This window comes from Falco biarmicus, chromosome 5 (genome assembly GCF_023638135.1).
Source record: "Falco biarmicus isolate bFalBia1 chromosome 5, bFalBia1.pri, whole genome shotgun sequence".
Classification (NCBI taxonomy): Eukaryota; Metazoa; Chordata; class Aves; order Falconiformes; family Falconidae; genus Falco; species Falco biarmicus.
Window position 1 is genome coordinate 35212485 of NC_079292.1, and position 24796 is coordinate 35237280.

A 24796-nucleotide genomic window follows, 5' to 3' on the forward strand; every position below is an offset into this window, starting at 1 on the left:
AAGGTAGCATCTCCCAGGTGGTGGCTGCTTACTGAAGAAAATGACTTTGTGCAGCACCGTAAAACAGAACAGAAATTGCCCTTGCAGCATGCATGTAAACCTCCCTTTCTGCAGTTGACCTATATGTGACAAAACAGATGGATGTCTCAATTAATACCTTGGTTTTGGAAGTGGCTCCATTTACTGGCATGCCAGGATGTATTTTGTGACCCTTGAGAAAGTTTCTTAATCTCTCTGTCCATCAGCCCTTAGGAAAAAAAGCAGAGATAGTATTTCCACTATTTACTCTGTCGTATTTGTGCAGACTATGAAGCTGTTTGAGAAAGGGACTATTCATTGCCGTGGCTTTGCCTACCTGAGTCTTTTACACAGTATGGTGAGTTTCCATTCAGGGAACTCCTGTCATTTCCTATTGCAGCTTTTCTCTCTATACAGTAGACTTGTCAGTGTATGGATTTTTTTTACTTGCTTTGTTGAAATAGCTGGTGCTAGGATCCAGGAATCTGGATCACAGATTGCCACCAACAGCACTAACAGGAAAAAAAGTCATAGCACTGAATTCAACCTGTGCACGGCTATTGCATGTATCCATGTATTCCAGATACATGCAATGTATGTTGAGGTCTTTTGAGGTGTTGTCTTCCTGTCTGAAGTTCCCCAGGAAAATAATAGTAAGCTTGGTACTAGAAACAGGGTACCCTAACCACTGTAGCTTCGTATTCGCAAGGTAGCCTGTGCAGCCTCCAAGAAATGCTATAAAGCTGGATAAGAATATGTCTGTCAACAGCTTGAGCCTATAAACTGCATCACATTAATGGCTGCAGTACATAAACCTTCTGTCTTTATTTGCACATGATGTAGGTAGTGAAGGACCAAAGCCTGATGAGCAGCACCCATTACCTTCCTACCTGGAGTACAAACAGAACGACTCTATACGCATCTACCAGACAAACTATTTTGCCAGTAGATGTGCTGAAAACCCTGACAGTGACTATAAAAGCTTTGACATTAAGCTTGGAGGAGAAATGGAAAATCTGGGTGGAAGGTGTGATCCAGATCAGCAAAAATTCTGCGATGGACCTCTAAAGCCTCGGACTGCTTATAGGTTAGATTTATGTTGGTAGCTGTCCTCTGTCACGTTATTAGGCATAGTGCTGTCTGAATGTCTGATACACTTGACCTTCTGTAGATTAATAACTGTTGTTCATAGAGGAACTGTTGTACGATGTTCTTCGTGTTTCACTCTGAATTTATAAAAGCTTTATACATGCCCCCATTCCATAGTCTTTCACTAGCATGGGAATGAACAATTAATTTTACACAAAACTCTTTGCAGTGAATAGGTGTATGTATTTCCCTCAACTTGATGGGGAGCTCTATAGCTGCTAATTCTTTCTTTGGAAAGACTTAAGACGATCAGCTAAGTCAGAAGGGTACTTAACAGAGGGCAAGGATGCTTCACTCTGGTACCAGTACCCCATGCCAGTCCTTTGGAACAAGCTAGAAAAACCTGGAGGTTATGCTAACCTGTGGCACCATCCCCTGGCTCCAGAGCTAGGCCTGGGTTAGCTGTAGGGTGTAGAAGAGGACAACTGCCAAGACCAAGCTCAGCAGTTATGCAGTCTGTGAGGCCAAACCTGAGCTCTAGTGCAGCTCAGTCACAGCCCTCCCGCGGGCAAACGCTCTCCCAAGAGATCTGCAAGCTGCTCGCCAAACAGCCACATGGACAGAAGGGTGCCAGGCAGTGCACATGATGCCTCTCAACTGCTTCACTATCATTGAGACAGTGCTGCTGTACCACCGTCTGTTCTCATTAGGGCCCATTTCCCCAAAATTCAGCCTGGGAAATACGCACGTTACCAAGAGGACTAACATTCTCCGACAGCACAGCCCCACCCAGCCAGGCAAAGGGAAAACGTGTCCTACGCTACCGACAGGCATTTCTGAGTCCTCTCCCCACTGCAGCTTCTGCTGGTCCTGCCTTCAGGCACTGTCAGGCTGTGTGTGCCAGCAGCCAGAGATGCATCTGTTTCCCCTGCCAGGGTGCCTCAGAGCCTTCCACCTGCACTAGCTGTATTCTCCCAACTAAAGCAAATAACTCAGGTGCCTGCATTAAGAACTGACTGTGGTCAGTAGAAAGGCTTTAGTTTTCTCTAAGGGGCAAATGAATTCTTACTTTGCTGCTGTTGGTTCTGAACATCTGATGAGCTCTAACTATAATGGTACTGTTTTTTTAGGATCAGCATACGGGCTTTTACCCAGCTCTTCAGTGAAGACCCAAAGGAACTCCCTAAACCACTCTTTGCAGACACCTTCTTCTCTTTACCGATCACTACAGAAGCAGGTTAGTTTCAGGCTGGTTTTTCAGTGACTGTAGCATGTGATTATATATTGTGCCTCAGAACACTGGTGTCTATAACTATTTGGAAGGAGTGGAACAAAACCCGATTGTTTTGCGTGTACTGAAGGCGGCTCTGAAACAAGGCTGGAGCCATGGCTTATCCAGCCTTAGTTTGAAAATTCAGAGGACTGCTTGATGGAACTGCTGACGGTAGAAGAAAGGGTGAATGCTCAGTGAAGCTATCACCAAGAAAGCTTCGAAGTGCAAGAGAACCAAACTCCTCTACAATGGGGCTGTGTTTTACTGTAGTTGGGAGTGAAAGATTTTGTGTAATATCTGGAAAAAATAAGGACAGAACATCAAGGCTAGGTTTTAGCTGAGTGTTTCAGTGCCGAAATTTCCTTGTATTTAACCATTTTCCTAGCTGATAATAACATTTTCATAGCTGATGATAGCATAACCCCTGAAAGTTATTGATTCTTCATGTCTTTTCCTCAAGATACATAAATACGCTGTTCTGTTTCTAGAGCCTCTGTTTGGAGTTATTGAAGGTGTGAGTGCTGGCTTGTTTCTGATTGTGATGTTGGTGGCTGTTACTGCTTTATTTGTCTGCAGACAAAAAGTGAGGTAAGTTGAGTCCCTATATCAGTCTCTGTTATTGAAGTCAGGTCAAATTGTATTCATTTAAGCAATACAACATTTAAAATGTAACTGTAAAACTGAAGGAATGCACTGGACTATTCAACAGAAAATTAATGTCCTCCAACATCTGTACAAAGTACAGAACTAATGACTCGCATATTAGACATCTATATATTCTTGATTTAAATACCTACTGATGTTAGTCAGAATTCTCTCATAGAGGGACCTTGTAACTTCTGGTTTTCAGTAGAGTCTGAATATTTCTGAAAAAATGGTTTATCATTCAAATAGAATGCCTTTTGTCAAAAAATAAATGTTTCAATTTCATTTGGATTGTTGATGGAAAGCTCTTGAAACGGTTCATTTAGGCTTTATAACTTCAGTTCAAAAATCTTTAAGTTGTGGCATTACCTTAGTGTCCAAAAGATTAGTTCAAACTTTACTTCTCATTTTTTTGTCAATTATAGTTGTATTATTCACTTTATAGATGAATCTTAAATAGTAAATTTTAAATATGTTTTTAAAAAGTTAAGTACTTTATCTCAACTTTGTTAAAAGCTTTATCAATTTAAACCATTTTGCATGACTGAGATATGATATTATTGTTGTGAAATTCCATGTAATTTCTGAAATTTAAAAAAATCGATATTTACAACCTTTACAAGGGTAACTTTGAAAATCTGAAATTCCATTCTTTTACTGATACAAGATTAGATCTATTTTGTTGTGAATTTGCTTTTCGGATACCAGAATTTCACATTGAAAAAAACCTGTCATACATAGCTTTTAGCCAGAATGGATTTAACCTTTAGCAATGCTGTTCTTAGACTCTGTGAAGAAATTCGGTGTATTCCTCTATATGCCATCCAAAAAAAAAAGAGGCATAAATCATTAGCAATAGTAAATAAAGTCTGCTTTTGCATGTATAGACTTGGGCACTCCTAACCATCTCAGTGCATAGTGTCATATAGAGCAAGAATAGAGTGCAGGTTGATGTGTTTTCCACCTGCACATCTCATTGCATTGTTTTAGTGTAGATAAACTTCAGATAGTGTGGTTTCATGTTGTGAGTTATATAGCCAGCAGGACTGCAAGTATACTGGTATGGTTTTCCGACATCATACATAAAGAGAAAGTGTTCTCTGAGGGAGGTGTGTTGAAGGAGGAGATGGCAGTGAAAGGAAGAAGGGCAACACTAACTGTATGAAGTCAGTACCACTTCTGTGGCTTTCCCAAAGCCTACTGTGGCACTGCCACTTACCCCTGCTATGAACCTAGGCATCTCGTAGAGGCCTGGTCTGAAGGGGGTATGTGCTGGTATCTGCATACCTTTTACAGCTTTGAAAATCTACCTACATGTTCCTCTCTGCATGTAGAGAATCAACTGATTTAGGGACGGTCTTTGCATAGGACACTCTCCTTAGTGATAGGTTGGGCTGTGAGTGTTTCAGAGCAAGAATTCTTATTTCCTATGCACATGCATACACTCCAGATCACTATTACCAAACTAAAATACAAGAAAACTCTGTGCCACAGCTAAAAGCAATGTCACATGATCAGAGCCACAAATCAAACCAGACTTTCTTAAATTCCTTTTTTCCAACTTACCAACTTTTTTCAAACATAAACTGTGTTATTGGCAGCCCTTACCAGTATTAGAGCGTAATGATAAAACAGAATACCTTCCTTTTTATTCCAGCAGTGGCCACGAGAGACCTACAGCAAGGCTGAGCATTCGCAGGGACAGGCCACTGTCAGTCCATCTGAACCTGGGGCAGAAAGGGTAACATCAAAAGTTTTGTTTCTAAGAGCAATATTTTAACATGACAGTATGGATGGACAGTGCCATCTGGTCACTCACTGATGAAGTGTTTCTTTTTCTTTTGAAATCATTTCTAGGAACCGGAAAACTTCCAGGTAAAAAGAAAAAAATTAATACCTAAACAAGCTTCTTGATAACCAAGTAACTCATGACTCTGATTCATCCTGTGATTTTCTTCTTCCTGTTGAATATTTTAGTCCAATCAAAGTCAGTCATTTTGAAGCACACTTCACCAAACTTCAAGCAGACTCCAACTACCTCCTGTCCAAGGAGTATGAGGTGGGATCTTAATCTAGGCAAAGGACTTATTTTATGAAGGGGCGGGATGGCTGAATTAATGGGTTAACACAACAGAAAGACCTGCATTTGTTTGTCTTATTCACACAAATCCAAGTAAGTTTGAACTCCACTTGTGCTGGTACAGAACCCAGCTCTTCATTTAGCATAGCATCTTCTGGTTGGCTGCCTCTGCCCGATACCTATCTGACTAAGGGCAGGAGCATTCATTTGTGTGGCATATCTGTGTGATAAAGCATGGAAAGCACCTGCCAGCCATGTGCTTGCTTTAAAACAATATGGTCAGCTATTTAATTTCAGTTTGTTTTTTTTAAAAAAACACCCATTCTCTGTCCATGGCCTTTGAAAGCAGATAAGCACTATGTCCCCCTGTGTTGTCACGTCCTTTAATTATTTTCACCTCACATTTTATTTCTACTTTTTTTCGCAGGACTTGAAAGATGTGGGTCGAAACCAGACATGTGACATAGCACTTCTGCCAGAGAACAGAGGGAAAAATCGATACAATAATATATTGCCCTGTGAGTTTTAGGTTTCGTTGTGTAATATTACATCACACCAGCTATTTTTCACTTTTTTCAGCAACCCTAGTGGAAAAGAGAGTGCAGCCAATCCCTTCCCTCCTTCCTGTCAGAGATGAAATACCTCTGCCAGCTCAGGTTCTGGTGCTTGGAGGCAGATGATATATGGCCCTGAATGGCTTCACAAAGGCCAGTAATTTCATTTCGCACTAGAGATGTAATGACTAGCATTCAGTTTACAGAGAAGAAGCTCCAGCTATTAGGGGCATTCAGTCACTGCTGATAACAAGGATAGTAGAAATAACATTAGGATTGTTTACATACAGGGTATCATCCATTCAGTGCTTTTTGACAGTCTTGTCAAATCTTTCTTCTTCAGAGGACACAAAAAACCTACCATACGGGTAGAGCTAGTGTGGTTCTGCATGGTAAGACACACTTGTGAAGTCAGCCCTGTTCTCCTGAGGCAAATCTGACATTGAGAGTTCCCCCCTTTAATCTCCTATCTAGCAGTTTTGGAGCTAACACGTGCTGTGCATCAGGGAGGAACACCACATGTCTTGCTGCTCCACATGCTGCCTTGCTGCTGGATGTGGTATGTGCTTGGAACACAGCCTCACAGCATCTCCCGTGTTCTGCCTGCCATGCCGTGCTGGGGAGCATGCCTGCTATGTACAAGAAACAGCACCTGACGGAGATCCAGCGTGGAATTCAGTGACCTAGTAGCTTAGAGGCTCTGTACCTCTCTACAGAGGGTTCTCTACCTAGGGAAGACGTTTGGCCTGCTTACACATTAGCTCCCGAGCTGTGCAGACCACTGAAGCACTACTGCTCTTTCAGGGCAGCACTGGGTACTGCTCTCCAGTACAGCACACTGCTGTCAGGATCAAAGGATAATGCTGTTGTGGCTCCTTCGTTGCCATAACAAATCCTATGCAACTCAGCAGAGGAATTTTGGGATATTCACTGCTTCCTTCTTACCCATCCGTCTCCTAGTCTTTGGAACGTGCTACAACACTCATGGATGAGAGAGGCAGTACAAATTTAAAGTTATTCCTCTAAATTAGCCCTCCATATAAAATCCTTGTAATAATGCTGCCAGTCCTTTTGCAAATGCATTTCTGTAAATGGGAGAGAGACTGAAAATCAAGACATAGCCATAAGCCTCTTGTAATCAATTTCTTTCTAGATGATACATCAAGAGTGAAGCTTTCCAATGTGGATGATGACCCTTGCTCAGACTACATTAATGCAAGCTACATACCAGTAAGTGACTCAAGGATAGTATTTTACAGTCCTCCCTCCAGTGGTAATTTGTCCTTCATCTAAAACTAAATATAAAGCAGGATGCTTAAGGCTCCCTTCCCCCTTCATTTATTCACTTGAGCTAAAAGTCTTAAGAACTTATTTTGTGGGTGTGCTGAAAGGTTGTGTCTCACTGCCATTAAGTTAACTGTGAGTGATTTACCCAGCATTTAAGGATGATTTCTTGGATTGCTGTAGTTATGTAAGATAGCAGGTCTGATTGGCCAAGGACACATTCATAAAGGTCACTGGCTTTATACAGTGTCCACAACAACCATAGCTTTCACTGCAGGTGGCATCCTCATTGTGGAGCTGTAGCTCATCCTGACAGTGTTGGCACCTTGCAGCATGGCGGAGCTGGCTGAGATTAAAATGATACCATTTGCCAGAGAGTTGTGATTGATAACAGCGGTGGCTTTAGCAATCCAGATTTCAAGCCAGAGCTCAGCTAATTTATTGAAAACAGTAAATAAAACAAAACCCCCTGGTAGTTCCAAAATTGCTTGAGACTGTGCTGAACACAATAGAACAATGAAAAGCTTTAACTGCCACAAAAGGAACAGTATTTAGATACAAGGCCACAGTCTCTTCCTTCTCTCTGCTCCAACCAGCCTTCTGCTTCCAGGTCCAACACAACAGCTTCACTCTCAAAACTGTTGTCCCAGCAAGGGCACTGTTGCTGCAGAGCCCTGGCTGTAACCCCATGGCTTGTTCAGTTGCTAGAAATTCTTTTTTTCTGCCTTTATGGAAACTAATGGAGTCCTCTTTACTTGCAGGGCAATAATTTCCGCAGGGAATACATAGCAACTCAGGGCCCTTTGCCTGGCACCAAAGATGAGTTCTGGAAGATGGCTTGGGAGCAAAATGTTCACAATGTTGTCATGGTAACCCAGTGTGTTGAGAAGGGCCGGGTGAGCAGTGACTCTTCTTTATTATTAATGACTGTTCTAACATCTGTTAAAAGTTCACGCTTATTGTTTGCATCACACTAATGCCAAAGGCCTCAGTCAAGGAGATGTACAGTAAGAGATAAGAGGTATAATCTAAAGACTGTAGACAGATTAAGACTGTGAAGTGAGGATGCAGTGACGACCATCCCAAGATTATGCGACACATCAAGGCTAGAGTTATGAGCAGAGCTCAGTGCTTCTGGTCTTTAATCCGGGACTTGGCTCACTATTACTAATATTATCCCCTTAAGCATGCAGAAAGGACAACCACCAGCAAAAAATGTCTGTTTATCACATCAACGACTACTTTAAGCTCTAGAGAGCAAATGCTGATCATTAAAGACATGGAATTCTCTCTGATACATAAGCCCCAATGTTGTAAGCAAAGAGATCACTCACACACTTAACAGTCTTACTGAGTGCAAGTGTAGGTAGGTTATTTAGCTGTTTCAGCAATCTAGCTCCCCATGTATGACCACATCCTGCACCCGTTGTAAGACAGGGACCAGATCTGTACAAAGGTTAAAGAGATGAAGTAGCGATCATCTAGTGGCACATATGGCGATGTTTCCTTTCGGTTTACCGTTGTTTCTTGAGGAGATGGCAAAAGCAAATGCAGGACAGGATGCCTCCTGTCTCCTTCTGCACCTCACTGGCTCTAAGTGGGACCCACTGTCATGTCTCAGCAAGAGGTGGGCAAGAGGGCACTGGAAGGCTAGCTCTCATCCAAGCAGATGTGTGAGAAGAGTAGGTGCAGAAAATATGGCATCATGAAGAGGGCATCAGTGAAGTGCTTCCCTGTAGAAGAATGGCTGCAGAAGCATGGCCTTAGAATCTCTGAAGATCTGCACAATCCGGGCCTGGTATTAGAATAGGCCTGTAAACAGAATTGTACTGAAGTTGCTGTGCTGAAGTTAACAAGAAAGGTAGCCTTGAGCTGTTCTTGAATCCTGAGACCGAGTAATTATGTTGTGCCAACAGGCCGTGGCTGTAACAAGCTACAGCTGCTGGGAAAGCAGGTGCAGGGCCAAGAAAGATGGGGACTGGTATGGGAAAATAGGGACTAACAAACTACGAGGCTGAAGCACAGCAACACAATTAGCTACATGGATAGAACGCTTACTTTAGTCATGATAATTAGGGGTGTGAGAACCGCGTGCGTTTAGAGACTACTAACCAATTATGTTTCTGCTTTACGGATATGCATGTGTATCGGTTCTATATAAGTAGTGTTAGAAACTAATAAAATTGAGCAAGATGCATAACTCATTGAGTGTCGTCTTGACTCCGGCAAACCCTTCTTCCAACACTTCCCGTTGTTGTCCCCCCCGCCCCCACCACAAACATCTATGATGCAAACTTCCACTTCCTAGCCCCATCCTAGCCTGTTCCCATCCAAGGCCCTGTTTGTTGAGCTGACATGGCAGGGAGTGGCGTCTCTTTCTGAATTCAGCTGCTGCGTTTCTGTCTTTGTCCTCAGGCACAGAAGGTCTAAGTGTGCTTCTGCCAGTGCTGGATGGAGGCATTGTTTATAGCTGTTACTCACACTGTATCTGTCTTTTTCTGTGTGTCTGCAGGTGAAGTGTGACCACTACTGGCCCCTTGACCAGGATTCCTTGTACTATGGAGACCTGATTGTTGAGATGCTGTCTGAATCGGTGCTCCCAGAGTGGACAATACGAGAGTTTAAAATCTGCAGTGTATGTTTGTGTTCATGGTTTGTTTGTTGTTTGATTTTTTTAAATAATAATTTGCTTGAAAACACCTGTAAGGCTAAATTTGGAAGGTTTCTTCCACCGTAGCATAGTTGCACCATGCCCAGCTCATCTCTGGTGGTAGCAGTAGCATTTGTTCTGAGGGTGCATGTTGTATGTGTCCCCTCCTCTCGCCTGTTCTGATGGCCCACACTTTTGTTAACAGGAAGAGCAGCTTGACTCAACGAGGCTTATTCGTCACTTCCACTACACTGTCTGGCCAGATCATGGTGTGCCGGAGACCACCCAGTCCCTGATCCTGTTTGTCAGAACTGTAAGGGATTATATCAACAGGACCCCAGACACAGGACCAACTATTGTGCACTGCAGGTATGTGCAGCAGCAAAAGGTCAGTGGCACAGAGCCTTTGTGCATACCCTTGGGAAGATCCCAAATGTTCATCCCTGTTAGGCAGCCACAGAACCTGAGAGACAGCTGATGGGATTAAGTCTCCAGATACATCACAGGAGTGTTCCCAAAGCACATGCAGTTGCTCACAACCTCACCCTGGAGATGCCCCAAAAATTATTTAAGGGGAACCACTGTGTCTTTCTGGGACTGCAGGAGAGCACTAAAGTTGTCCGCAGTGGCCACTGCTCATAAGCTTTTGCATTCTTGAAACTACCTGTGTACTGCTGTTGCAGCCCAACATCTGAATCACGAAGGGGTGTTCTGAAAAGGTAAGATATACCCAGGGGTGAATCAGACTATGTATGGATGTTGAGACTAGCTGGTGGATCCATCCTTTCCCCATTCTGACTGAGACTCCCTCTCCTTCTGCTTTCTCATGCTCTCCTGCTGTTGTGCCATCTCTGGCAGCCATAGGGCTGCAGTTTTTCCTCTGTTCCATGATTCACCCCTACACACATATACAAAACAGGCAAAACTGGACTGCCTGCTCCATGATCCACTGGCCAGCTGCAGCAGAATATAGGATTGCAAAGTGAGAGTGCAGTGTAGTGCTGTATCTCTCACTGCTACTGGTTAAATGTTGCATCTGACCCCTCCACCCATTATATGGGCCGAGGCATGTATCTCATATTACCCTGCCTGTGTCTGCCTGTACATCATTGCAGTGGGTTGACCTTGACTGGATACCAGCTGCCCACCAAGCTGCTCTATCGCTCTCTTTCTCAGCAGAACAGTGGGGGAGAAAAGAAGATTAAAAAAAACTTGTGGGTCAAGATAAAGGCGGCTTAATAAAGCAAAAGCAAAAGTTGTGCACACAGAAGTGAAGCAAAACAAAAGATATTATTCTCTACTTCCAATCAGTGGGTGATGTTTGGCCGCTTTCTGGGAAGCGGCTTCAGTATGCATAGCAGTTGCTCTGGAAGACAAACACTGTAAATAACAAATGCTCCCCTTCCCACTCCTTTCTCCTAGCTTTTATATCTGAGCAGATGTCATATGGTATGGAATATCCCATTGGTCACTTTGGGTCAGCTGTCCTGGCTATGTCCCCTCCCAAGGTCTTGCCCACCCCCAGCCTACCAGGCTGGGGTGTGAGGGGGGTGTGAGGGAGGTTGGAGAGACAGCCTTGATGCTGTGCCAGCGCTGCTCAGCAGTACTCATAACACTGGTGAGTTATCACCACCTTCCTAGCTATCAGTACAAAGCACAGCACTATGAGGGCTGCTATGGGGCTCAGCCAGACCCAATGCAATCATGTGCTGCAATGTATCAGATGTCTACTACATCACTACTGTTGGCTACCTATCTCCAAACCTAACCTCCCAGCATTTCAGCTACTGGGGATTCTGGGATACTTTGCCTTGCTTTGTCCTTCCACGAGGCACAAGCCAACTGATCTTTTATGATCCAGTCTACTGGTTCATGCCTGCAGAGAAGAGGTTTAAAAGTTACAGTCAGGTGCAGTCTCCCAGTGTATCTCAATGACTGAGTTAATGCAAAGCAGAAAGCAGTACAGGCAGTAGCAGAGATACTTCTACCCTCGCTATCCTTTCCTCCTTCCTAAACAAATGCCACTATGAAGTGTTTGAAGTCCCAGAGATGCCATTTGAAAAGTGAGCTTCTCACCCTGGAGATCTGAACTTTACAAAAGCGTCACATGAAAATCTTGATTGCTATGATCCATCTCCTCTTAAATCTTTCGGGTTGTTTTCTTTTCCAGTGCTGGTGTTGGCAGGACTGGCACATTCATTGCACTGGACAGAATTCTGCAGCAGCTGGATTCAAAGGACACTGTTGATATTTATGCAGCAGTGCATGATCTAAGACTTCACCGGGTTCACATGGTTCAGACAGAGGTAAGTTTTGCATAGCCTACAATACAGCAACACCAGCTGCACTATATAATAATCACTCTCTCATCTTAAAAGCTCTCAAAGCACTTCACAGTTACCCCACTGTGAAATACTAATTAGTTATGTTTTAGCTCTGTGAGTTTTTCTAGTTCAGGATTGTTTCCATTGTCTCTCATTCAGTGGACCCAAACCATAACAAGGGATAGCTATGCTTCCTATAGATTTCTCCTATTGGCAGTGGCCCACAACCACCCCAGCAGTGTTATGCAGCAGACACTTAACAGCACGTTGTTGTGTTAGTGCAGTGTCCAGTAAATGAGCTTTGAGCACAGATAGGTCCTTCAGGAATTCTTTGGAAGACAAATCTAAACCAGACAGATCGACATAATAGGGAAAAGGAATGGAGGGCAGAGAAAATTAGATGTACATAATTTTAAAACTCTAAGCACTGTGACCTTGTGGCTTTGCAGTTCATTTTTTATTGAGCTGCTCTGTCATTTTCATTAATGGTATTGGAAAGTTGATCAGCATTCTCCTAAGATACTATGCAAAAGCAAGTACATTTATTCTTGAAGTGCATAAAAAGTACATGTTTGGGATTTCTTTCTGCACTTTTAAAGCTGCAAGAAAATCACATTACACTAATAGCAGCTAGACACTTAGGAGCTGATTTAATAAAGGCGAGTTGTGGAGGCAGTATTTACATTTTCCCTGCGAACTGTTAATAGAGGAATCAGAACAAGTTTGATGAGTATGCCTGTAGCTTGATACTAATGGAGCTCTTTGTTGCAACTTGGAAATTAAAATATCGGTGACAGCACTTTCTGATAGATGTAAAAGTTACACATGGGTATAAAGAGAGGCTCAACTGGGAATGCAAAATAAAGATTTTCTGGAACTATCTTAATCACAGAACTCCTTCTGTTGGAGGGGAGACAGATTCTCAGCCTGGTCTGGGCATCCTCAGAGACAGGTCTGTCTCGCCTTCTACATTCCCATCAGCCATAGTCAGCAAAGGCAGACAGGTATCTCGGGAGGGTGGCTTTTTTCCCCTAGCTGGAAAAAAGAGGCAACTACTTCAAAAGCCTAAATGTGACACCATGCTTATAGACAACTGAAGTTGTGTGATACAAAGTCCACCTTTAGCATGAGCTTGACATGACATCTAAGTCAAAAGGCAGCCAGATCCGAGCAAAACATCTACAGCAATGGTAAGGAACACCCCACCTTCCCACTACCAGCACTACATGCATTTCTGCCCCAAACCCGCAGTGGGTCAACTCTTACCCAGATCCCCACTGTAACCAGTCCCACTACTGGAAGAATTCACAGTCAGCATCCCAGAGACAGGTTTTGCAGCTCACACATACTCACTCGCCCCACTGGAGCTGTAATGTGTTTGTAGACTGACCATGTGGCTGTGTCAGTGGACAGCCACTGAGCTGATGTATTCTCAACAAGTCTTATTAATCTGGACTGTCAGTTGCATCTGTATATGGTTTCTGATTTGGAACAGCCTTTCATCAAGGTAGCTTGGAGCACAAGCAATACTATCTCTCATGCTCCTGCAAGAAAATGAAGCAAATATATCCTGGAGTTTTATGATGATTCAAAGTTTGCAATGAGCGGTGAATTATGAAGTAATTCTTACACATCTTTTAAGAAGAAGTAAAGGAGGTGGGGAGAGGGGGAAGAAAAGATCTGCTCCACAAACTCCATTTGGTATGTGTGAAGACCCTAGTTCCTGGTGTTATTGTTCATGTCTTGGCTTCCACAGTCTGTCTGGGGGTTGAGATAACAGCTAGGTCCCCATCTGTTGATGTGATGGAAGCCAAATCCCACTGGAGAGCACAGGCCAGCAGATAGGACTGTTTGCAATGAGGTGCTCCAGCCAGAGGTCATAGCACAATCCTGCTTGACATCATGCAGTCACAGTAAAACAGCAGCAACAGAACACTGCCTCTGCTTTAGACTTGGCTGAAAGCTGTTAAAGACGGAAAACTCTGTCCATCAGCTCAAAAGGCAGTAGGCTCAGCACAGCAGCTGTAACACAGGTAGAGAAGCTGTCTACCATTTCAGTCCCAAATGGTCTCTACCAAAGGGGTTCTCCGTGCCTTGGCCAACTTTCCACTGAATTGGTGGGTGGGGTGCAGGATTCTGCTCTGCAGAGACAGCAGCCATATGTGCATAACAGCAGCCATCCTCACTTTCCCAGAGCCAGAGCACTGAGAAAAATGCACAGAGTAATAGCTGAATTTCTTCTGAAAAATAGGTAAAGAAGATGGGGGGGCGGGGGAGAATATGCATATGCTTATTGGGGGAATTATGTCTTTCAGATAAAGTAATATTAAAAATGTACACCTTGATATATAAAAATGCTTAGCCTAATTTTTGGGTGCCATGGTAGAAAATTCAGCTTCATCAAAGTTATATGAAGTAGTTATATATTATGGTAACATTCCATGGAAAAGATTTCTTTTCAGAACAAAACATGTTTCTCTCTTGTATGTGCTTCCCTGCACATATTAATTCTGTTACACAGACTTTATACCAGAGCATTCAGAAGCAGTAGCTATCCAACACAACATCATGACAAATTATACCTTACAGTTGATAGAGCTTTCACTCATGACACGGTCTGTCAAAATATATTATGTTCATTTATGTTTTACTGGTAGCATTTCTAAGAACAGGTGATCACAAAAGTTTACTGTATTACTAGTGTGAAAAGGGGATTAATTCTAGAAGTGTATTTTCATTTTTAACACCACCCTTGACTTTGCATGAGGGAATTAGCCTGTAATGATTTCTCGCAATGCAGAAAATCACAAAATATCCCAGATTGACTAAAAAAATATTACTTTGCAGTGTCAATATGTGTATCTACATCAATGTGTGAGAGATGTGTTAAGAGCTAGAAAACTTCGCAGCGAGCAGGAAAATCCCTTGTTTCCAATATATGAAAATGTGAATCCAGAATATCACAGAGGTAAGTGCAAGTTTATCTAAAAGTGAAATGTTCCAAATGTAATAGCTCATTGACAATGTAATTGAGGGGGGAAATTGTGCTGTCCCCTGCCATTGATATTTGTTCTCTTCCTGGACCTTCATATCTTCAATACTCCTTAAAATCGCATCTTTATTTCCTCTGTTAGTAGTCATTGTAATATCTCTTCCTGCTTCTGCCTTACCTTCATGCTCTCCCTTCACGATTCCTGTGCTGTTGGGGGAAGTGAACCTCTTCCCTCTCATGATATTGGCTTCTTCCTTTACTTCACTAGTGTTTACACCATCCGCTTTTAAGCACGCTGAGGCCACTGGCTGGGCTCACTGGGCTCTTCTGTCATTCATGGAGTTCGATTTCTGTCCTGACTCACCCTTGGCTGCTGCTGACTATACAGGTGGCCTTAGAGTTGCCATCTGCCTTTGAGCGAATAATGCAGGTGTCCAAGGCTGTGCTGTTTCTCTTTCCCTCAACTCTCCATCCCTGAGGCTTTTTTTTCCTAGCCTGCATCCAGTCCCTTGGTGATATGAATTGCAGGAGTAACAAACCTGGCACTAGCACTGCCCTTCACCTCCTGTTCTCATGGCTAGAGGACCGGTCTGGAGAAGCTGTAAGCAGAGGTGGCCTGTGTATCCTGGTAGAGCTGATTCCTGAGGGGTGTACAAGTTTTCAGAGTCAGGCAGCAGGATCTTGGTAGCTCCTCAAATTTGAACATTAGGAATTGAGATTAAATGATGAGAAATCAAAATAATTGTCTTGATCTAGCCTGTAGAAGTCAGAGTTGTCATCGACAGGTAGAGCAGGCTTGGGAGGAGGTCAAAGACTGAAATAACCAGGGCTTCACAGGCTGGGAGTGCTAACAAAAGCAGAGGTAGGAGCTGTTCTTCAGCTGTCACATCAGTCACCAGCCAGCATTGCTGCCACACAGCTACCTTTCAGAGCACTGTAGTCAGCTGGCAATGCTGAACATGAAGCCACCTGGGTTGTTTTATTTTTTCTAATCTCAATTTTCCTTGCTTTCAGATGCTGTTTATTCAAGGCACTAAGGATGTTACAGACATCTGCTTTCATGACCACATTTTTTAACTAGGGGGTTTGTTTGGGGTTTTTTATGTATTTCATGCAACAGAAAGGTGCCAGATTTTTCTGTTGAGACTGTGTATAATTTATTGGTCTGGTGATTTTTTTAAAGGATATATAATTTAAGTGTAATAGATATTAATGTATATAATTGTATTTTGGCATTATGTAAATATGTATTTTTCTATATTGTTTATATTAATATTAAGCTTCAGATAATACTATTTTTTTCTCATCACAGTTTTTATGAACTGTTCTACATAAACTATTTTAAATTGTATGGCTACCAGGACTGCTGCATTTAGGACAGTATTGGCATATAACACACAGGAAAATCCTATAAGGAGAACCTCATTTTTTTTTAACTAGTTCAATGTTTGTGAGATGAGATAAGCTACTATTAAGCAAGGGAACAGTAGTCCTGTGTAGGAGTTACAATGCTACTCTACACTTTAAACTTACTGCTTTTTTGATCTGAAAAAATGGGTATAACCCATAACACAGTGACATACTTTTTACAGAACTCATTAACATCTGAGCAAAACAGGGTCCACCTCACTAGAAGCAACTGTTTCAGTCTAATGTGACATAGTAGAAAAATACCAAACACCATATGCTGCCATGAAGCCTAGCAGGCCTTTTTCCCCCTGTATGATTTGAGGGGAGACGGGTCACATTCTGATTTCTTTACACTAGTTTAAGAGAGCAGAATCAGACCACAGCCTGTGTCTGTGCATTTTCACATGCATATAATTATAATACGAAAAGTGTTCAAGGAAACACCTCAGACATTCATGTTAACAGACCTTTAAGGGTGTGAAGTCTGGCAACTTCCGCAGCTCACTAAAAACAATGCTGTACCATGACAGCTAAGAAAGTAGAGAGATTATAAACGTATTGAAATAAAGACAGATAATGGTATATTTCCTACAGTTTAAACTGGCTTCGGCCTTAAGCTGCTTGCAGCATAGCTGCCTTGGCCCAAGTGTTGGTCTTTGAATGCCACGTGCTTTCACAAAGGGAGAGCATGGCCCCACCATGTCCTCATAGAAAGACTCCTCCGCTTCGGTAGATGTTGCCTGATGTCACCACCACAGGGGCAGCTGGAACAGAGAAAGGCTCATCACTAAACCAGAGGATGTAGGCTGGCAGGACTGTGCTAATCATCAGATGACTCAAAGCATTTAGTGATAAGTAACAAGTACAATCGGAGAGCACTCACCAGGTGTTCTGCCCAGCCAAGCGAATTAAGACACATCCCCTCTCCTCTGCAAAGAGGCTTCTCATTCAAAGGACTGAACACTGTTCAGCTTTTCTTTGTCTCTATAAAACACTATTCAAACAGAGAAAAGGCAGTACACAGTTTTTCTCCATCACAAAAAGAAGGAAGGGCTTGATAGTTCTCCTTTCATATATCTGCCCCTACTTTACCTAGAGAAAACAGCCTGCTGCTGAAGTCAAGTGCCTAAATTCCACGTTTATTTTGGAGAGAAATAAATATTTCTGAAGGTCTTCTGAGAATTAGCCAATACACCTAAGTGCCTAACTGAGGAACTGCTGTGACCCTGAGCCAAGACTACTTGTGACTACAAGATACCATGACTTACTGAAGCTGTACTCTTCTTGTGGTAGGAACGCCAGCCTGCTGATGGCTAAAGAAATCAGCTAGGCAGCTCTGACATAGTTTTCTTAAATGGTTCCAAACCACCAGGACTATGAACATCCATGTCACACTGGCTTTCCTAGAGAGAAGGCAACAGCCTGATAGTTACTCTTCCTTCCTACTGCATCTGGAGTCTCAGCCTTTCTTGACCTATTATCTTTGCATGCCTCAGAAGCCACCTTTCACAGAATCACAGATTGGTTGGGGTTGTAAGTGATGTCTGGAGATCATCTAGTCCAACCCCCTGCTAAAGCAGGCTCCCCTAGGGCAGGTTGCACAGGATCATGTCCAGGCAGGTTTTGAATGTCTCCAGAGAAGGAGACTCCACAGCGTCTCTGGGCAGCCTGTTCCAGTGCTCTGTCACCCTCAAAGTAACAAAGTTTTTCCTTATATTCAGATGGAACTTCCTGCATTGCGGTTTGTGCCCGTTGCTCCTTGTTCTGTCGCTGGGCTCCACTGAAAAGAGCCTGGCCCCATCCTCTTGACACCTGCCCTTGAGATATCTGTATGTATTGATAAGATCCCCTCTCAGTCTTCTCCAGACTAAACAGGCCCAGCTCTCTCAGCCTTCCCTCATAAGGGAGATACTCCCATCCCCCCATCATCTTTGCAGCCTCCACTGGGCCCTCTCCAGTAGTTCCCTGTCTCTCTTGAACTGGACCCAGCACTCCAGACACGGCCTCACCAGGGCAGAGCAGAGGGGCAGGATCACCTCCCTCCACCTGCCAGCCACGCTCCCCCTAATGCCCCCCAGGATCCCACTGGCCTTCGTGGCCACACGGGCACACTGCTGGCTCGTGGGCGGCTTGCTGTCCACCAGGGCTCCCAGGGCCTTCTCCGCAGAGCTGCCTCCCAGCAGGTCAGCCCCCAGCCTGTGCTGGTGCCTGGGGCTGTCCCTCCCCAGGTGCAGGACCCTACACTTGCCTTTGTTGAACTTTATCAGGTTCCCCTCCGCCCAGCTCTCCAGCCTGCCCAGGTCTCGCTGAATGGCAGCGCAGCCTTCGGGTGTATCAGCTGCTCCTCCCAGTTCTGTGTCATCAGCAAACTTGCTGGGGGTACACTCCATCCCTTCATCCAGGTCACTGATGAGTAAGTTGAACAGGACTGGACCCAGTACTGACCCCAGGGGAACGCCGCTGGCTACAGGCCTCCAGGTAGACTCTGTGCCGCTGATCCCAACCCCCTGAGCTCTGCCGTTCGGCCAGTTCTCAATCCACCTCACTGTCCACTCATCTAACTCACGCTTCCTGAGCCTGCCTACGAGGGTGTTATGGGAGACAGTGTCAGAAGCCTTGCTGGGGTCAAGGTACACAGCATCCACTGCTCTCTCCTTGTCCACCTAGCCACTCATTCCATCACAGAAGGCTCTCAGGTTGGTCAGGCATGATTTCCCCTTGGTGAATCCAAGCTGACTATGCCTGGTAACCTTCTTTTCCTCCACATGCTTGGAGATGAGCTCTAGGATGAGCTGTTCCATCACCTTTGCAGGGGTGGAGGTGAGGCTGACTGGCCTGTCATTTCCCCGGTCCCCCTTCTTGCCCTTTTTGAAGACTGGAGTGCCCTTGGCTTTCCTCCAGTCCTCGGGCACCTCTCCTCCATGACCTTTCAAAGACAATGGAGAGTGGCTTAGCAATAACATCTGCCAGCTCTTTCAGTGTTTGGGGCTGCATCCCATCGGGGCCCATGGATTTGTGCGTCAGGTTTGCCTGAATGATCTGTAACCCAATCCTCCTCAACCAAGGGACAGTCTTACTTTCTCCACAGTTTCTCTCTTGCTTCCAGGGTCTGGGATACCTGAGGGCTGGCCTTGGCAGTAAAGGCTGAAGCAAAGAAGGCATTCAGTAACTCCGCTTTCTCTGTGTCCTTCTTCACCAGCTTTCACAGCTGCTCAGAACATGTAAGATTGGTTAACCTTTTACTTGTCTCTGTATGAAAATACTGCTCTTTCCTCTTGTACATCCTCTTTGGCTCCACACAAACCTCAAGATTCACCACCCTTCGTGGCAACTGAAGAAGGGAATTAGCATTATAGTGGAAGCCGTTTTCACAGAGGCAAACCTAAGCAAAACCGTGAGGAAACATGCAAATTTTCTGCAGGCCTCTTTTTTTCTCTGTTTTGTTTGCTAGATAGACTGTAGGTTACCGAGCAAGGACAAACAAGCATGGCCGCTTTAGATTGATTGTTGACCCTGCTAATAACAGATGAACTTACAGCATCATTAAAATTGCTGTTTTGTTACGTGCACTGCATTTAGTCCTTTCTTTTTGCAGTGGTAGCTGAGGAACGAAGATCACCATGTTTGTTACCAGCAGTACAATTACACTGTGAAGACATACCAAATGTACCTTAAATTATTTCACATTATATATCACTGTGTCATTTATACTGAGGGAAATGGAAATGGCTCAACAATATATGGTCAAAAGTCTGATTGTATACTATGTATGCATGTTGTTTCATTTTCAGAAAGACACACATCATTCTGCTCTTTTATTTTAACGTTGTTTCTCAGCTCCCCTCTCTGCACCTACAGAGTTCACAAATATGCACCCAAAATGATGATGCAATAGCAGACAGCTATTTTCATCTTTTCTCTCAGCTAATAATGGATACAGTTCATAAGCTTCTTCCTCCTCATCACTTAAATAACATGACAGATGACCTTAAACACTCCGGCACAATGCTCTTGAGCAGCTTTACACTCTGTCTAGATAGGTCACGTGTGAGACTGTACACACATTACTGCTCTGGTTCTGCTTTCTAGCCAATTCTGCTCATGTAAAACCAGTGTAGATCCACTAAGAATAAGTAAAAAGTATCTATGTAGCATTTTGTTAATATAAGACACCTGCTATCAGTATAATTAATTATATTTACTGTGCCTCTAAGCTGAATAACAGGACTGATGGGAAAACATTAATGTAACAAGAATGGACTTGAAGGAGCCTGTGTACTGAACAAAGACAGCTCTTAAGGAGAAGGACATCCTCCACTGAAGAGGATGTTTCTCTTTTGAATGTCCATGAATGATGTTCAGAATTCCCTTCTTGATGTTTCCCCATAATAATGTTATAAAGCAAGGCTGGTGTTGTCACTGATCCATAAGCTAAGATTTGCACACTTGGAGCCCAGTCCTTTGAATCTCTGCATTATCCATAAAGCTACCTGAGTACTTTCATGGAAGTCAGCTGGTATGCTTGCCTGAAGAATACCATTCCACTTCTGAAGCACTTGCAGGGTTGGGCTTTTAGGTTAATTCAAATTTTTGTATTGAAAGTTATTTAATAATGAAAAAAATGTAATAAATGTTTTGTTTGTTTTTTTTTTTTAATCTGTGCAATACAATTACAAGATCCACTACCGATTGTAGGGAAAAAAATTTTGCATAGCTGGAGTTGATAAATGATATTTTTGTTACTAGTGGAACACAAAAGTGGGTGAGAGAAATAGGCATACTGTGAAGATGTCATAAAAGTGCAACTTTATACATTTTTCTCTGCTGCTAGAGTTATTTATACAGCTTATATGCGTGCCTAAAATTGCCAGAAATATTGTTTTATGCCATAATATACTATGAGTTTCCTTTCATTTGTAGAACAGAGAAAAGAAAATGTGTGAGCTTTGAGTTTATATTATGTATTGCATACAGTTATTTACGCTTTGACTTTGAAAACAAAAAGTTAAATACTAGGCAGATAGGAGTACATGAGCACTTAGCTGTGCTCCTCAGCCTGGATGTTAATGTATGGGCTAGAGGGCTGAGAACAGTAACCATCTAATCACTGTATTAGCATCTCCTCCCAGGGCCACAGATCAGAGAAACTTGTCTGACATCCCAGAGATCCAGCCTACTGCAGCCACAGCTTCGCTACCAAGGAGTGGCGTAGCAGATGCTTACATTTATTCAGATTTCTTTCAGTGTATCAGATACACAGTTTGTGTGAATAAAACAACATATCGAATGACTACCACTCCCCTGATGGCCCTGTCATCAGCTCTGGAGCTGTGAGCTCTGCGATTTGTAGTCCCAGGAGGCTGCAACTTGGGATGGAAGATGAGTGTGCACCCCAGTGCTTAGGCAGCTCGCTGTGGACCTCGTGCCCTCGACTGTCCCTTTCAGGACGACAAAGTCAAACTCCTGACTTGTTGGTACTGCCACTATGGCCAAAGCAAACTGGTCTGTTGTCAGTAGCCTTGCAGCTCAACAGCTAGTTCAGACCAGGATTTGGTTTCTAAGACTGGCAGGACATACTGGAAACTGGGGACTAGCTAAATTTAGCAAATACTGTGGAATTTAGGCACGTGCAGGGTCAACGATGCTGGTAGATTGATACGCATGATGATTTAGTGGTTTCTTGGTGTATTTGAAAGCTAAGGAAATACTGTAAGTAACATCAGGTAGCTAAACGTGTATTGCTCTACAGCAGGGTAGTATGTTATAGTGAAAAAACCCACAATTTTGAAATGTGGCTAGCCGTAAATTCTTTGCCAGTGCCTGGAGTAAAGTGTCTGAAAAACATCTTCAGGACACATTCCATTCTCATATGCTATATAATTACTTATATTTGTGTTCCTAACAAACACTGGGTGAACACAGAATTGTGCTACTATTGTCAATTTAATTTATGCATTTGTTAAGTATATTTTTGTATTTTTAGCTACAGTCAACAAATCAAATATATTTGAATGTATTTTACACATTTTTATAAATAGTTCATGAATAAAACATTCATTTACAAAAAATCACGTCCTTGTCTTCTGTGTGACTGCCTTTGCATTATAGATTTTGTTGTCCTGCTGCTCAGAGAAAAGGTCGTAAGTGAGTTTGATTTCAAGTGAGACGGTCTTCAGAGAACATTAAGTTCATCAGAAGACTCAGCCTCTTGGGGGAACGGGGGCTCTGCTGTTGCCCGCTGGCTGGATTAGTGCCCATGCGGAAAGATACCGTAGTTCCCTTTGCCTCCCCGGTTTCTCTGCTCTCCCCCTTTAATAAACCAAATACTGTCTGCGTTATGCAATGGGTATTTGAAACAACAGTGCATTTTGAACTTGAGTGCCTGTTATTTTAGAGACATTTTGCCAGGCAGTTGTACCAATTAACACCGCATTGGAGCTCCATCACTGCCTACCACCCGAGGATCTAAACCATGCTTTTTAACAAATGTATTTCTTCCCCTCCCTCTCTCCACAATGCTTAAAAACCATTAGCATTCTTGTGGGCTCAGGGTGCTTGGCAGTAGCATGCTTATTGCCAGCGCTTTGTGTCTCAGTTATTCCTTATTTGTCATCAGAAGTGTTTAGGACAAGTTAATTCTGTTTATTTAAAAGAAGGAATGATTTATTAGCTTATATTTTGTACTGTGAGCTATTTGTTGAGGGGATGTGTACTGAAGGCTGAGGGAATTGCTAGATTTTCTCTTTGTGACATAAAAGCTTATCTCTGAGCTGTACCCTGTCCTGAAGCCAATGTAGATGCAAAAGAGCAGTAATAAAGATAAAATAATGTACCACTAATATTTCAACACAGGAGAAACATAGCCAGCATTGCAGACAAGAATAAATGCAAATGTTTTTATATACTACAGCAAGGAAGCTGAAACACAACGGGTCTCTTCTAGTTTAGCAAGAACATGATGGTTCATTCCTGTTAAAATATTGCCAGAATCTAGTTGTTATTTTTATAAAATGGACCTGATTTGTACCTAGTTTTCATACCTGTGAGCTGGCTGTTTTGTCTGGTAAGTAACTTCCTATACCACAATCGCCGTTTTCTGCCAGTCCCGATCTTCACTATCTGCTGGTTTCCCAAACCCTGGAAATAGCTACTGCTGTCAATGTCTCATGGCAGACACAATGTGGCTATATTGATGTGTCAGCAAATACCACAAGTGAAAATTTCGAGTGTTACTAACCAAGCATTTGCACATTACTTAGGGTCAATACCAATCCCAGCCTTTGGGAAAAAAACAAACAAACAAACAAACAAACAAAAAAAAAAAAACCAGCAGCAAAAGTAGAAAAGGAGAAAAAAACCAGCATTCCAATTAATTTGTGGAAAATGTCGCATTTTGGAGACGTTGCAAAAGCCAGACCCACTTTTCCTTGCTCTCAGGGTCAGTGACATGTGGGGCTGGGGGGATGCACAGTGGCTGTCATAAATAAACATAAATATATTGTGCGCGGCCACCTGAGCCCTGGGTGGGGGTGGCAGTGATGCCACGGTCACTGCTGCAGTGGCTGGGCTGTATTGATCACCGAGTTGCCAGTGGCTGTCCCTTTGAATTGATCTGCTGGTTTTTATCACACAACGGCTGTGGGCACTATCTCCAGGGTGCTGGGTGGTCTTCAGGCACAAACAGCCCTGGGGCCCTCGCTGGTGCTTCTATCTGCAAGAACAGGCACGTGTGCCTCATGCTTTTTGGTATCTGGCTCCTGCAGGTGCCTGACATCCTCTTCATACCCACGTTAGGTGCTAACTGTCATTTGCATCATGCGAAACCTCAACAAGCAGCCCTGATTGGGATGAGGGGTGGCCCCTGCTCCTAGAGGCATGGAGTAGTCAGCAGCACTGAGCAGGCATTCAGGTACCAAGGCCCAAGAGGGCAAAGATTTCTGTAGACCTCAAAGTCTCTAAGTCTCCAGGCAAAACATAACCTTAGCACCTACGGCTCTGCTGTTGCAGAGGTTCTGGGGTCCCCAAAGGAGGCTAAAGTGCCCCTAAAGGATGTCACTGACCAAACAGGGTCATCAGCACCATCAGCATGGGGAGGGTTCACACCAAGCCCAGCTACAGGCTTCCCTCCCCACCTCTCCTGACCCAAGTTCCTGGCAGGAAAGGGTGTCCTAGCACATCTTAGCCCACAGAGGTGCTCCAGGTGGGTGCACACAGCTTCAGGGGTGAAAGAGAGAGGAAACAATGAGGACACTTGGCTGGGGCTCGGCACTTGGCTCGGTTCCTCCTTCCCTGCTGAGGCCTTCCATCCCCGAGCCATGGCATGTGGGGGTGCCTGCAGAGGCGCGACAGGGACACACTGGCTCTGCTGGCCGGCAGCGTCTGTGACTGCTGCATGCCGTCCCGCGGGGGCACACCACCCCCCCAGCTGCCCCTGTCCCCAGGCTCGAGGGGACCTGCACGCTTCAGAGGGCCAAGAG

General features: G+C 43.7%; 1 protein-coding gene across 4 annotated transcripts in view; it reads left to right on the forward strand.

The window, feature by feature from the left end:
- The window catches only part of PTPRB (protein tyrosine phosphatase receptor type B), a 69113-nt gene extending 46723 nt beyond the window's left edge, over positions 1–22390 (forward strand). For 3 of the 4 annotated variants that reach the window (XM_056339647.1, XM_056339649.1, XM_056339650.1), the window contains 14 exons: positions 862–1105; positions 2238–2344; positions 2869–2968; positions 4683–4766; positions 4883–4900; positions 5003–5084; positions 5533–5623; positions 6813–6889; positions 7705–7839; positions 9456–9578; positions 9799–9962; positions 11764–11899; positions 14765–14885; positions 15924–22390. In XM_056339647.1, coding sequence (XP_056195622.1) covers positions 862–1105; positions 2238–2344; positions 2869–2968; positions 4683–4766; positions 4883–4900; positions 5003–5084; positions 5533–5623; positions 6813–6889; positions 7705–7839; positions 9456–9578; positions 9799–9962; positions 11764–11899; positions 14765–14885; positions 15924–15946 — 1505 coding nt within the window. In that variant the 3' untranslated portion in view covers positions 15947–22390. The remainder of the gene's footprint in view (positions 1–861; positions 1106–2237; positions 2345–2868; positions 2969–4682; positions 4767–4882; positions 4901–5002; positions 5085–5532; positions 5624–6812; positions 6890–7704; positions 7840–9455; positions 9579–9798; positions 9963–11763; positions 11900–14764; positions 14886–15923) is intronic. The other variant, XM_056339648.1, reaches the window with a different exon arrangement.
- Positions 22391–24796: the final 2406 nt, after the last annotated feature.